The following is a 15023-nucleotide window of genomic DNA, read 5'->3' on the forward strand; positions in this document are numbered from 1 at the left end:
AAGAATTATCAAAATACAAATTAATTTGAACAATTAAGAATTAACCATAATTAGATATTATTTATATATCCCGTTTATTTATGTGAGTTCTTTGATAGATTTTATTATTATATTAATAATAATTGCGCCCAACTTTTAAGATCATTTGTATTAGATCGATTTGAAAATTGTTACTTTTAGCCCCAATCTCCTCCAATAATATTAAAAAAATTATGTGTTAAGTTAAATTTCCTATTAGTTCTTCTAGCATGCACTCGCACATATCATAACAATTATTTTAATTTGCATTAAATAAATACAAAATATAAAAAAAATCAAATATGTTAACGGGAATTAATAACAGATGGCTACTCTCATAATAATTTAAGTATGTTATTAATTCAATTAAATTAATTAATTTTTTTTATTTCTACTATACAAAAAATTTAGTTTTATATAAAAAAAAGAAAAATTCAAGACTTAAACTTGATGCATTATCGAAAAATGTATTATGTCAATGACCCTATACGCGAGTTTATTTGAAAAATAAATAAATTTACATAATTCACGAAGCATGCAAAAAAAAAAATCAAGAAAAACTTACATTAAAAAATAGCACCAGAAAAAGTTGATTTATTTTCGCTTGTAAAATATAATATTATCTAATTTTTTTGAACATAGTAGCACCTTGAATTATTAATAACTGCACCAAAAATTTATTTTGTTTTATCATTTTTAAAACACTTAACACTAAAATTTTAAAAATTAAACACCACTATCAATATACAGAAATTTTACATTATTTTTTTATTTAATTAAAATTTGGAGTTTAATTGACAAAAATAAAATAAAAAAATAAAAATCAGCACCCGTTTTGTTGTGGATCAGTTGGGTTTTTTAATACAACAAAACGCGATTATAATCAAGTTAACTTGTTGCGTTCAATTTACAATGTCTGTATGTGTTAAAGAATGTGATACCAACATTCAAGATTAAAAACAAATTCAAATAATCAAATTTAATAATTAATAATAATTCGATTTACAAAAATAATGCGAGTTATTTAAAAGTAAAATTCTAAATAAAAAATGTATATTAAAAATTTTTTTCATTCTAAAATAACAAAAGATTTTTACATTATAAAGTTTTTAAATTTTTATTCAGTTGGTAGTGGAATTGTTTATAGGAGGGATATCACGTACTCTGAAGAGAAAAAAAACCGTATATGAAAAAAAATATTTACCTTTGCTGTGTGTTCACAGATTGAAACACAGCATATTTAAACGTATTCAGTTTTCAAACAACAAAATGAAACATTTTTAAATGAATAATTTGTGTATACAATGAATTACTGAATTTTCTCTTGGAAAAGTTTTGTTTTTCTTTTTTTGATAGTGTACAAACAAAGTTGTAACAATGATAAGTAGTGATTATACATTAGAATTATGCAATGTGTTTCATTCAGGACAGGTAAAAAAAACCAATAATATTTTATTGTACTTTTATGGGTTTAACTTATTATCGGGCGTTGAGGTCTCTTTTTGTATTGCCAAAAATATATGTGTATAGCGTCAATAAGTCAAGTACCTAACAAGTGTATTTTTTATTTATTGTAAAGGAATTTTTATTTGTGCTTGCGTACAGTTCTTAACACTTAAAGTAGTTTTTTTATTTTTAAATTTTGGGCAATATTAACATTAAATTTTTATTTTCATAATAAACTTTTTCTTTAAAATTTCAAGTTCATTCAGCTGTTTGTGTGTACAAAAAATTAATTATAAAAACCGCAATGCGATTAAATCTAACATAATTTTATTTTAAATTTTTAAGGAAGGAACTATTTTGTTGTAAATTTTGAATTTCATATGAATGGTCATATTTATTATATTAATTACTACAATGTACCAAAAACTGTTAGTTTTGTAATATTCAAAATTCAAGGCTATTTATTATTAAATTAGCTTCTATCCGGGATACCTTTCTCATTTACTGGATTGATTTAATAAAAGATACTACTATTCGATTTTTTTTAAATGGAGAAAATTATTCTTTTTGCTTTTATTATGTTATCGTTAAGATTATTTTTCTGATTTATTTTGAACTAAATTCAGTGTGTTTTTTTATAAAAACATTTATTCAAATCCCTTAATCAAATTCAAATTTGGGTTTTTTTGTTTGTTAAAGCAAATGAGCGAAGAAGATAGCAGCATAAAATTTATATGAAGTTTTCCTTCTAAAAGTTTGGGCAATTTTTTTACTAAATTATACAAATTTTGGAACAAAACACTTACCTATAATTGTAGCTACTAGAAATAAATTCTTAATATATTTTCATACGGAAAATACAGGGTGGGGTATGGTTAAGTTAAGTTATATTGGCTGTCCACCAAAGACACACTTAGGCTATAGAGCCCATTGTGATACCATATATGCGTTTTTCTCAATTTCAGAGGCTGATGCATATTCCATACACTACACCAGCCCATCACAACTATTAATTAACTAAGTTTTGTTGTGACGGCGGGAATCGAACCCACTACCCTAAGCATACCGCGGGCGGAATTGGTTACGCTTTAACACACTGAGCTAATAGGGCGACCTTAACCAACTGAGCTAATAGGGTGGGGTATAGAAGTATGACATTTTGAAAATGCTGTAGAAGTAAATTTTTCAAATTATCTTTTTACCACCTTAAATAACATAAAAAAGCATTTAAGAAAATTAATTTCTGGGGAATATTTTAAGTAAAAACCATTTATTTAAGGATTACCCTAATGGCCAAAAATAAGTTTTACGTACTTTCACTTATTCAAAAAGTATGTAGATATAGGCCAAAGCTACAATGACTCCTCAAATTGACTGTCCAGCTCCTGTTACAACAAACAATACCAAATTGGCCTTACTTTTTTTTATTCTTGCGTATTATGGATTTTAATCATGGAACATTAAATGACTACTCTTCGGTATTTAGCTACAGTAGTTCTGTTCATATGATTAATTCACATACAAAACGAACAACAGACATACGAAACTCGAATTTCTCTTAGTTTAAGAGTTGAAATTCGAAAATGAATTTTTTTTAATGTTCCGCCTATTTGGATTTCTTACCAAGATGATAATATCGTTCTATATCTAGAGTCAAGAAATTTTAACCAAAAGCCAAATCCTATGTTAAATGTGCGGGATCCTTTCATAATGGCTAATGTGTTCTATAGATTTTCCTATAGATAAAAAATAAGGAGTTAGTTTTAAAATATGAGTTTTTAAGGCCAAATTGCAGACCTTTTTGATTGTAACCTTAGAAAAAAAGAAAAAGGGTATGATATATTTTTGATATCAGTTGAAAATTTGAATTAAATTGTTGAATCTTATCCACTTGGAATTGAAATAAGAAATAGAAGTTTAAAAATAGATTTTAATTAAATTTTAATTGTCAACTCTTGTAAAAATAATTTACTCTATTTTTCGAAATTTAAATTCAAAATTTTTATCTAAAAAAACACTTTCACAAAAAAAAAAAATTAATGGCAAAATTTGATAATATTAAAATTTTATAATAAAAAATTATCATAATAAAAAAGTTATTACATTAGTCAAAAAATAAATTTGTTAATTTTTTTATTTATTTTATTTAATAGAAACATAAACTTACACTTTCATTTCAAAATTTAAGTTATTAATCATAAGTAGGTATGTACCCACATTAAATTTTTTTTTTAAATATTATGCGATGATAATATATTACAAATATTAATAATTTTTAAATAATATAATATTATTTATAAAATAGTATGATATTATTTATATAAATAGTATAACATTATTTATAAATTAATAATATCTATTAATTAAAAAGAAGTTCAGTATAGCACGACGGTGGCGACATGATGAATCATTTTGAATTCATAATATTATATTTAAGAATTTTCAAGATATGATTGATTCACATACAAAACGAACTACAGAAATACGAAATTTCTCTTATTTTAAGATTCCACCTATTTGGATTTTTTATCAGGATGATACTATCGTTCTATATCTAGAGACTCAACAAGAGACATGTAACTAAAAGCTTATTCTGATTACTATTCTTGTTATTATGACTGACTATTTTATGATTTCCGAAAAAACTGCCTGATTATGAAATGAATTTCAAAAACTTTGCTTATGAAATGAATTTGAAATTCAAATTAGGTTTGTTCTGCATATTTCCAGTATGCAATATACTCTCAATAATCCGAACATCCGATAATCCGTGAGAGTACAATCACTTAAAATGTTTATGTACAAATATATGCATACATTTTTCTACACAATCTGAACAAATTCAATAATCTAAAACTGTATCACTATTGCATTTTTGTTCCGAGCGTAATAAAGAATATGAAAAAAATGAACATTAAACCATAATTATTATCGGACTGTTAACAGGCGTTAACAGATCTCAGCGCTCGACGCTGCACAATCAGCTCCGATTTCAAAATGCATTTTTTCCCGTGCTCTGCAACAAACTTTAAGTACATATTGTTCATCCTTTACTCATTATCTTATAACTCATAAAAAAACTATTAAGGTCTTTCATTCTAGAAATTTAATTCTGTACATTTATTCGGCGTTGTCAGATTATGTATATTAATAGGCTTGATTTTTTAAATGCAAAACTGCAAGGCCCAGCAATACGTAACAAAATGTTGCAAGAGCACCAAAAAAATTCAAGGCGATCTTTCATATTTGTGTTATTGCACTCCAAATTATACTAAAGTTTGTTCATCACTGCTATCAAAATAAGTTTTCGAAATTTAAAGAAAAAAAAACCCATCGTAGGGAAGTTTTAAAAATAAAAGCTATATTATCCTTTTAAAACCTAAACTTAAATAAAACAAATGAATATTTCATGTGATTTTTGCGGGAAAAATAAAAAAAGTGATTACACATATGTGCACCTAGGGTTTCAAGGGCCAAAATTCTTGTTAGTGTGAATACTAAATTATATTTTATTATACGATTACGTTAAAAAATGTCATAAATGACTGAAATTTCGTAATAAATGACGGTGCACATATGTGTACCTGTAATCTTAAAAGGCTTAAAATATCACCTACCAAACCAATGGTAGCAAGACGGGCACATTTTAAATCCCTCATTTACATTGAGGGCTAAATAAAACTTGATTAAAAATGTTACTTGACCAGATCAGTAGACAAATGTATTAGTTTTTATGAAGAATATTATACTTTGAATAATGATAAAATTTAATGAGAATAATTTTAAATACATCAGCACCGTTTCATCCTAAACTTTTGCTTAAATATTAGGTATCCATTTCTAAACAATATTATTTATTTATAAAATCATTTAGTAAATTCTTATAACATACGCCTATAAACATGATGTATTGTTATTAATTATGACTATTAATACTTTTTAAAATGACATTACATCATAAAAAGTGAATTTTTAAATATTGAATTTATAAACAATTATTATAATTAATTCTCTTTTACCCTACCCAGATGTCAGAAGAATTTAATTCTTGAATTATTTATCATATTTCTTAAAGACGCAATCTGTAATATGGCAATAAATATAGAAAAATGAAATTCCAAAAGTAAAATAAAGGTTTTAGTTGTGCCCATGAAGCTTATAAGAAGGAGAACGATCGCTATAGAAAATATTGTCCCCGAAATATGGATAAAATAAGTGAGGCGCTGCGACCGCTAAGAAGTATCAATAAAGGCGGGCTGTTGTGCGCTAATTTGAAATGATATATCAATTTGTACATTATGCAACTAACTTCATCCACTTCGCAGATACTACTTCTTGATGACAGCGCGGCTGGTGGCTTAAAAATTAACTATAAATTCTACAAATTTTCAGGGACAGGTGCGCTAATGCTTTAGTACATAGCGATCTTTCTCCTTCTTTATAACCTTCATGGCTGTGCCTATAGACCTTTTTCATAAGTACACATTAAAAATCATCGGATATAGATTTAACATGGAGACTTCAATGCGCGATATTTAAGGCCTTTTTTATAATATGTTAAAAATTTAAAAAATCACGAAAACACATGTTGGCTCATTTTAAGGGGGAATGAAAATACAGTTTTTGGTTTTTTATACGAGGATATTGTTGTAGATTCTGGTTTTTTGCGGCAAAAAAAAAACACTTTTGTTTGAAATTTTTTCTTCTAGTCCAAGAAAGTTTTTAAGCAGCAAAACTCAAAATAATAATTTTTTTACATATTCGTACTTTTTATTTATAAGTAAATAGCTTTTGTTCGAAAAAATTTTTCCCTATACTACTCATGCAGTTTTTACTCTAGTAAGTATCGTAATATAAGATACTGAAAATTCTGGTCTAGGAAACAAATTTTTTAAGCAAAAATTGTTTTTTTTTGCGGCAAAAAACAAGAATTTGCTACAAAAAAATTTATAGTTTCAGAAATTGCTCCCTCTTTGACCATAAGGATGCCTCCGTATAAAAAATGTAAAATACCACAAAATTTACAAAAAAATAAAAATACATTTTCTCTAAAAATGAGCTAATACGTAAAGTATTTACGCGTTTTTCATTTTTCATTCAGTTTCGAAGTAAGTATAAAGTGGTATTTTCAATCTATAAATTAACAATTATTTTGAATATTTTCCATCCAAAATGCTTTTGGCAGAAAAAGGTTTATACAATATGAAGGGTCAACAAGTAAGGGTCAACTATTTTTAAAATGGAAAGTTCAATCGATTCTTTTATTCGTCAACAAGAAAAAAACAAAATTTTTTTTACTTAGATCATTTTGTTACTTACATTAATAAATTGTTTTCAATAACAAATAATTTATTTACTCACTTTTATGTATGACAAGAAAAAAGGAGTTTCTTGTTTAAAAAAAATTTAATATTCGTTTGACCTTTGGCGTAAAAACTAAAGATATATCTACTAAATTTGGATTGAAATATTGATTCTTTAGTTTTTAGAAATTACTGACCTTTTGAATAACAAATAGTTAAAATATTTTTCCTAAAACTTTCTTTAAAATTTAGGTTCAACGTTCTTTAATTACTTATACTTTCTTAAATTTGAAAATTTAGGTGGAGCCTGGAACATGTATGCAGAGGATATTAGGCAGTATCAAAACTGGTGTAATTCTAAAAGATGTTTCGTTAACTCTTCATTCTGGTGAAGTATTAGCTGTTCTTGGTTCAAAAGGTGAGCTATTTTATAAGGTACTATTTTTTCTTTAATGATTCCATCAATGTAGAAATTTTGTACGAAGTACCGGAATATATATGGTCCGTAAAGACCATAACTCAAAAACGAAAAGAGATATCAAGCTCAAATTTTTATAGCGTGCGTTTTCATGACGTAAAAAATGAGGTTGAGTTCGTAAATGAGCAACATAGGTTATTTGGATCTTGGGTCCGTAAAACCCATCTTGCAAACCATGAATAGAACGAAAGGTTAACTGAAAAAATATTTAACAAGTTTTGTTTGAAACATTTTTTCGTAAATATCACCGTATACCCATAAGGTCGCAAATTAGATTAGAACATTATAATAAGTATTATATGGGAATATCAGCGATGTGTGTGACCCCACAGTCGTGTTATATATGCACGACTGTGGCTACCTGAGAGTGACTATCTTTCTTTACTTTTATGAAGTAAAAAAACAAACGATTGCTTCATCAACACTGTCTATACATGGTATTTCAACAATTAACTCAATCAATTATTTGTTTTCACGTCGATTGTAAAATTTATGAAATATCAATTTTTAAAAAAATTTTTAATTTTTCTCAATAATTTTTAGTCATCTTACCCAAAAAAATAAAATAAAAAAACATGCAACTTCTCAAGTTAGCAAGTAGGGCTCTAAAAGGTCCAATTTTAGCAAAATCCATTTGAAATTTTTAGACTTAAAAAAAGTGAATTTAGTTACAAAGGTTACTTAACAAAATGAGTTTTACTGTACTTGACGTCTCTAAGCGTCTAATGTCACAAATTTTGGTGCGCGAATTCAATATGCTTAAATCAATCTAGAGTACGGCCTTTTCTAAAGTGTAAAATTTCAAGGGTGTGTGGTTATGAAAAACGTTAATCGATCATCGGTTTTCCGCTTGTTAACAAAAGTTTGTACAAACAATAGAAAAACAAATCCATTGTATTTAAAAAGAATTGCAAATTGTTATAAAATCCTTCAAATTTCAAAGACTTTACACTTGAATTAAAGAAACAATATAGATAATTATCTAATTATTTGTTAATTTTAGGTAGCGGTAAACGTGCATTATTGGATGTTATTTCAAGACGTGTCCAAGGACCAACACGTGGCCAAATCTTATTAAATAATGTACCAATGAGTTTATCATTATTTCAAGAACGTTGTGGATATGTTACACATAAATGTGATTTAATACCAAGTTTAACAGTTCAACAAACTTTACATTACACTGCAACAAAAGTAATTAAGTGTTTATTCATTTAACTGATTAATTAATAATTTTTTGTGGTGAATATTTATCACAATGTCTCTTAACCGTGATTCTGTTTCAATTTAGTTTTGCTTCAATAATTCTTGAAAGAAGATTCAAAGTCAACAAATTTTTTAAGTCAAATTTCATGACCACCGTTTAATTTATACCAACTCATAGTTTGCAAATAGGGTAAAATTGCCAAAATTTTAACAGAACAGTATATATTTACTAACTTCAAATTCACTAAAGTAAAATATTTATTCTTAGACTAGGGAAACATGAGACTACTAATCTTAAAATGATTTCTACAGCAATTTGACCTTTTCGTGACCATATTACTCTCTCAAAGTTCGTGGTTAAAAATAGTGGTTTTCATATAAAGCCCCGAAGAGTTTTTCAGCTATTTTAATAACCGGGCAAGTTATTGAATACTATTACTTTTGGTTAGCCTTTATTGTTCAAGCAGTCACATGAATTTTAACAGCAAATTTAAACTTAAGATAGTACGAGCGGCAACGCAAGCTTAGACTTGTAGTTGAAATTATTTGTACCTTATTTTCAACTTTGATGAAGAATTTTGTTATGAATGTAGACGAAACATAAGAATAAACTTTTCCAATATCTGCCTTGGTTTTCGAAATATCGAAAGCAAAATAATTAAACGAAAATTTTCAATTTTCAGGTATCGAAAAATTTTATTATTACTTTTCGTCTTAAATTGTCAAGTTAAAATAGCTTTGCGTCTTATATTGTCTGTGCTCATACATCCTTAATTAGTCGGACATAACAGGTTTTTTCGTTTTCAACAATTTATTCAGGTTTTAAATTTAATTTAAATAGTTTTTTTTTATTTCCACCTACTAGTTTTGGAGAAATCTATAAAAACATATCATCCATCTACCGCTTTCCCATAAAACCAATTGCAATCAATAATCGGACAACCCTCTTAAAATTTTCAGAATTGACTGCTTATAAAAAAAAAAATCAAGCCTTTTATCAAAAATTTCCTGGCGCTCGTACATCCTTAAATAATATACTTTAACAACTTTAACGTAAAGTATTAACTGGGTATTTTGAAATTTTTTTTTAAATATTGGCGTAGTCTAGTCTTTTATTCAACGATTCCTTCATAAATTTTAGTCAACGCTGAAATACTTATCAACTCTAACCTGTTCCCTTGAGCTTTTATTTTTTGGCGTTATAAATTTTACCTAATACAATACATAATTTGTAATTTTACATATATGTAATATATTGTCTTGTATATGTATACAGATGACTGGTTATTTAAAACAATCAAAAGTAAAACAAGTAATGGCTGATTTAGCATTAACACAAGTGGCTAATAGGGCATGCGATTACATAACTCAAAGTGAATATCGCCGATTAATGATTGGTGTACAACTAATTAAAGATCCAGGTTAGTAATAAATAATTTTATTTAAATTATAATAATAAATCTTTAACATTTTTATAAAAGAAATATTTTATTTTCATATGCAAATAACTTTTTGATTGATAGTTGATAGCTCTTGATTCGTTCTAATTCGGAATTGTGAAATTCATTTTGTTTTAAGAAATTTATAATTACCTACGATGTTACTCAGAATCGTGTTTAAATATTCGAAATGATTTAAATTGCCATTATTAAGAAAATATACAGTAAATTATCCCAATTTTCCTTTTTAAGACACAGGGAATGAAACTAATAATAACTTATAAGCACCTACAAAATTAAATAAGTGATTAATTTTTTGTATGGCCCTTTTGGCACTTTTTCAAGCTGTAATTGGAAAAAGACCCAAAATTAATTCAAACTAGAGGAAAGTAGCCATAATCGTACCTCGTAACTTACCTAAATATAGCCAGTACATCAATCTAATTTAGTTTTTTTTAATCAAATGGCTGAGAATTGATTTCATGTTCTCGAGCAAAAAATTTATTATCAATTTTTATCAATATTTTAGCTGCATCAAAATGTATCATTTTAGGAACTAATTTCGCAAATCATATTCACCCATATCTTAAATAGTCTTAATTAGCATAGTTTGTTTGTATGGTAAATTTAATTGTAATTTCCTAAATGATACTGGTAGGTACGTTTTCAGCAACACTGTGTTGGTACCATTTAGGAAACATGTGGTAATTAAAAAAAAAGAAGTTATATGAAGCTCCAAAATCTTAAAAATTTTAGAATAGGCTAAATCAAGATTCACTTTAGAATAGGTTAAAATAACTTTCGCTTTCTTAGGAAAGCGGTGGCCTGATATAGCGGCCTTATAATACATATATAAAGAAAATTAAGATACTAAATAACAGCGAGCTTAACCGATAAGCAAAGAAGGAGGCAACACCCACCTTCTTTGGGTAATTTTTTTCAGCAATATTTGAAAAAAAAGTTTCGGTTTTATATTTTACTCGTTTGAATAATTGAGCTCCTGACTTCTTTTACTTGGTACAACAAATAAAAGATAGAAAGAATAAATACTTGAAAGAATAAACATTTTGTCATTAACGCCCATTGAACATACTTCCATATAGAATTAAATTTAATAATAGCACTACATTGAAATACCCTGGAATATGTAGGTTTTTTGACCTCCCTGAATAAAATTTTTTTTTTTCGTAGTTATTTTATTATTGGATGAACCTACATGGGATTTAGATCCATTAAACACATATTTAGTCATATCAATTTTGTCGAATGCAAGTAAAAAATATGGTGTTGCCGTTATATTAACAATGGAAAAACCACGCTCTGATGTGTTCCCATTTTTGGATCGTGTTCTTTACCTTTGTTTGGGTGATGTTGTCTACACAGGGGGTACTAAACAAATGTTAGAATATTTTAACAATATTGGTTTTCCATGCCCACAATTGGAAAATCCTCTAATGTATTATTGTAAGTAAAATCTTATTGAATCCGTATTCTGCAGGTTTTAATGGGTAATACTTTTTTTAGTGTGTCTATCAACAGTGGATCGCCGATCGAGAGAACGTTTTATTGAAAGTAATCACCAAATTGCAGCATTGGTTCAAAAATTTAAATTAGAAGGTGGATCTTATAAAAAAGGAACCAGCGCTTTATCTGGTGCCACTCAAGATCACGCAACTTTATTAGGTCATAATAAATTACCATTGAGCTATGGAAATCCATCGTGTTGTCAAATTGCTTTTAATCTTTATGCGTAAGTTACAGTAAAAATAATCTATTTGGTTTAAAATTTCACAAAGTTCCCCCTCAGTTTTCTTAAAAGGTTCTTTCTGTTTTTACTGTTAAAACTATGAAATTTGGCAATATAATCAAATTTACATATTCTTTTTGTTTATAGTTAAGTATATACTTATCTATTGATTTTAATTTTCAGGAGATTATTGGCAGCTACATTCAATTTAAAATCATTTGGCGTCAAACAATTATTCTTACGGTTATTCGTATTACCATTAATGTTTTTGTTTTTATGGTTCTTCTATTTCAATATGGCTGTAAGTAAACTTCTCCAGTAAAATACTTGGGCATAATTCTTAAATAATATTCAAAACACGCTTTTTAGAATTTTCAACGTACATTTGTGACAAGAACTGGATTGATTTTGAATATTTTATCCGTTACCTACTTTCTTGGGATTATAAATACGATATTAATATGTAAGTCTTCGCGATATTTAAAAATAAAACCTATAAAACCTAATGACTACTAGTTCTGGACTATGAACAGAAAAAAAAATCATTTACCTTATTAAAATATTTTTTAGTTCCAACATATCGAACGCGGTACTACCAAGAGGCACAAGAAGGGATTTATCGAGGGCCGTTGTTTTTATTAACGTATAATCTGGTGTCAATTCCATTTTCTTTCTTTTCAATAGCAGGTGGAGCAGCAATTTTATTCCCGTAAGTACTTATTAAATGCTCTCTTTATATTAAATTATCGCAGAATAAATAATATGGGAATTTTTTCAATAGATTAATTGGAAATTTTAAAGATCCAATGGAATTTTTATACTTTGGACTCATTTTATGGGGATGTTATATATTTTCTGAACAACAGACAATTTCAATTTTAATGACTGTACAATGTTCTTTGAGAGCAGCTATTTGTAGTATTTATATTACAATAGTTTATATTACTCTAAGCAGTGGAATTTTAAGGTAAGCTTTAGATTATCAAGAAATATCCCCATTTGATGCCACAACTAATAATTATGCTTCGGTACTTTAGCATATAATAAGAATTCAGTAATAAAATAGTTGAAGGATCAATTACGCCCCACTACCCTTCAGTCAGGTCTTCTTTTTTGTATTCATAAGTATCTCATAAAAGAAATATTGTGCAAGTTATCATGGTGCCTCAAATACCTACCCTATAATGTCTATCAGCTGAAAAATGGCAATGAATACAGAATACCTAATAGAAATCATTTGTATATACGTATCCGAACTCACCATTTTGGTAGTTTGAACTGCTCCTCCAGAGGGTTTAGGCATTACATATTTATAAGGACTAGATAGGTATTTTATAAAAAAAATACATGTTATGCGCATAAAGTCAGTCATCTATCAGTGAATATAACAAACCAACGCTTATCTAGTCGTTATACATATGTAACGCTTAAACCCACTAGCTCTGGAGGAGTAGTTCAACCTACCAAAATGGTGAGTTTGGATACGTATATACAAATGAGTTCTATTAGGTATTCTGTATTCTTTGTAAATGGTAAGTATGATATCAGGTGGTTTAAATTGAAACTACTGAAATAGCGGTGCATTTCCTGTTTAATAGTACAAACTTTAATCGCCAGTTGGCGGAATTTATCTCATTTGAATTTGAATATTTTAATTGGCCTTAAAAAATGGTAAGTACAAACATTGCCATCTGGTAATCGAAATTGTAACTACTGAATTCGGGGCTTCCTCTGATTATAATTAGTATGAATTATTCTCGCCAGTTGGCGAGTTTCAATTCCCAGTTATCAGTAAATTAACAATCAATTAACTTTGTTGGTTGTTTTTTTCAATTGATTTTTTAAAAAAATATTACTTTTTTACAGATCAATCAAAGGATTACAAGATTGGCTCTACTATTTAACATACGCAACACAAACTCGTTATGCAGCCGCTTACTTAAATCGTCAAGTATTCTTCAGTTCAGTGTTGCTAAATTCCTTGCCATACGACATGACACATAATTGTACCAATGTGAATTTAATTGAAACATCAAATTTTAATGGCTTATCCACTAACTACTATTGCCGTTACGCAAATGGACAATCTTATTTACTGGAAAGATATTCTCGAGATGATTCACCACCAATATTTACCGAAATCCTTAATTCAGAAATGAATCTAGGTATTACATTTGCATTTACAATTGGAATGATTGTATTCAATAAATTGTTATATTTAATTCCTTTGCCCACATATGTTAAAGCTAAATTCAGAGAATAAATAAGGCAATCAGTTTGATCGTTTCCCATTTTTATATAATTCGAAGTCTCAAAAGAGTGAACAAGCCAGAACTATCAAGTCTCACACAATATACTATATGAGTTTTGTTTTTATTTCATTTTCTAAATGCAATGACTATCTTACTCGAGATATACTGATATTATGAAATGTACAAATTTCTAGAGAAATGAGACACCGAGGTAAAAATGAAACAAGATGTGTAGGTAAAATTATCTCTAGTATGGAATTGTATAATAAAAAAGGTAAAATTACCTTTTTAAATTTCAAAAATAAGCCAGTATATAGAAAAGGGTAATTGAGCATAAATGAAATTGATCGAGTTTGGCAACTTAAGTTCGGAGTAAATTATTCAAGTCAGTACCAAGCTTATAATTTTTTTTTTCGACTCAAAATTTGACTGGGTTTCGATAGAATTGGTTCGGAAAATCAATTACTGATTAATATTGTATCATATCAATGTTAACTGTATTGTTCCAATAAATTTCGATTTTTGCCCCAATTCCTAGATCAGTTTTTTGTATTTTTAAAATACGTATTTTCGACTACCAAGTAGTCATCATCAGTAAGAATTAGCTAGTGAATGTTACTCTTTGCTAATTTGGTGCAGTCCGCCACCAAATTAGCAAAGAGTAACATTCACTAGCTAATTCTTACTGATGATGACTACTTGGTAGTCGAAAATACGTATTTTAAAAATACAAAAAACTGATCTAGGAATTGGGGCAAAAATCGAAATTTATTTCGACATATCCTAGAGTTCTCATTTATTATCTTCGATAATATTTATATGTATTGTTCCATGTGTCAATCTCTTTACTTTTCTTAATAACTGTAGAGTTCTGCAAGTCAGAAGTTTATTTTAACTATTGAGATTATTATCAGTATAACACTCAGTGGGAACTTTTCACCCATGCTTCTGTCTGAGATATAAACAGGGGATTCAAGAAGTGAGGGAACAGTCGACGAACTCGAAAAAGGTACTTTGTTTTAAAAAACGAAAAAAGAAGTGTCCGATATAATTTAAAATTTTTTTTTTTGCGATTTTAGCATTCATTAACTTGTCAAAAAAACTACTTCAAAAAAGCATTCTATACGACAAATC

At 27.7% G+C, this 15023-nt stretch overlaps 1 protein-coding gene across 1 annotated transcript; it reads left to right on the forward strand.

The window, feature by feature from the left end:
• The first annotated feature begins 1246 nt into the window (after nucleotides 1-1246).
• Nucleotides 1247-14385, forward strand: LOC123297651 (ATP-binding cassette sub-family G member 5). The gene is made up of 11 exons (XM_044879402.1): nucleotides 1247-1449; nucleotides 7068-7185; nucleotides 8249-8439; nucleotides 9728-9872; nucleotides 11082-11354; nucleotides 11415-11640; nucleotides 11821-11938; nucleotides 12007-12100; nucleotides 12208-12346; nucleotides 12419-12604; nucleotides 13504-14385. Exons 1-11 carry the CDS (start codon nucleotides 1396-1398, stop codon nucleotides 13898-13900), a joined length of 1941 nt encoding a protein of 646 aa, XP_044735337.1. The 5' UTR covers nucleotides 1247-1395; the 3' UTR covers nucleotides 13901-14385.
• The last annotated feature ends 638 nt before the right edge of the window (nucleotides 14386-15023 follow it).

Source organism: Chrysoperla carnea, chromosome 1 (genome assembly GCF_905475395.1).
Source record: "Chrysoperla carnea chromosome 1, inChrCarn1.1, whole genome shotgun sequence".
Lineage (NCBI taxonomy): Eukaryota > Metazoa > Arthropoda > Insecta > Neuroptera > Chrysopidae > Chrysoperla > Chrysoperla carnea.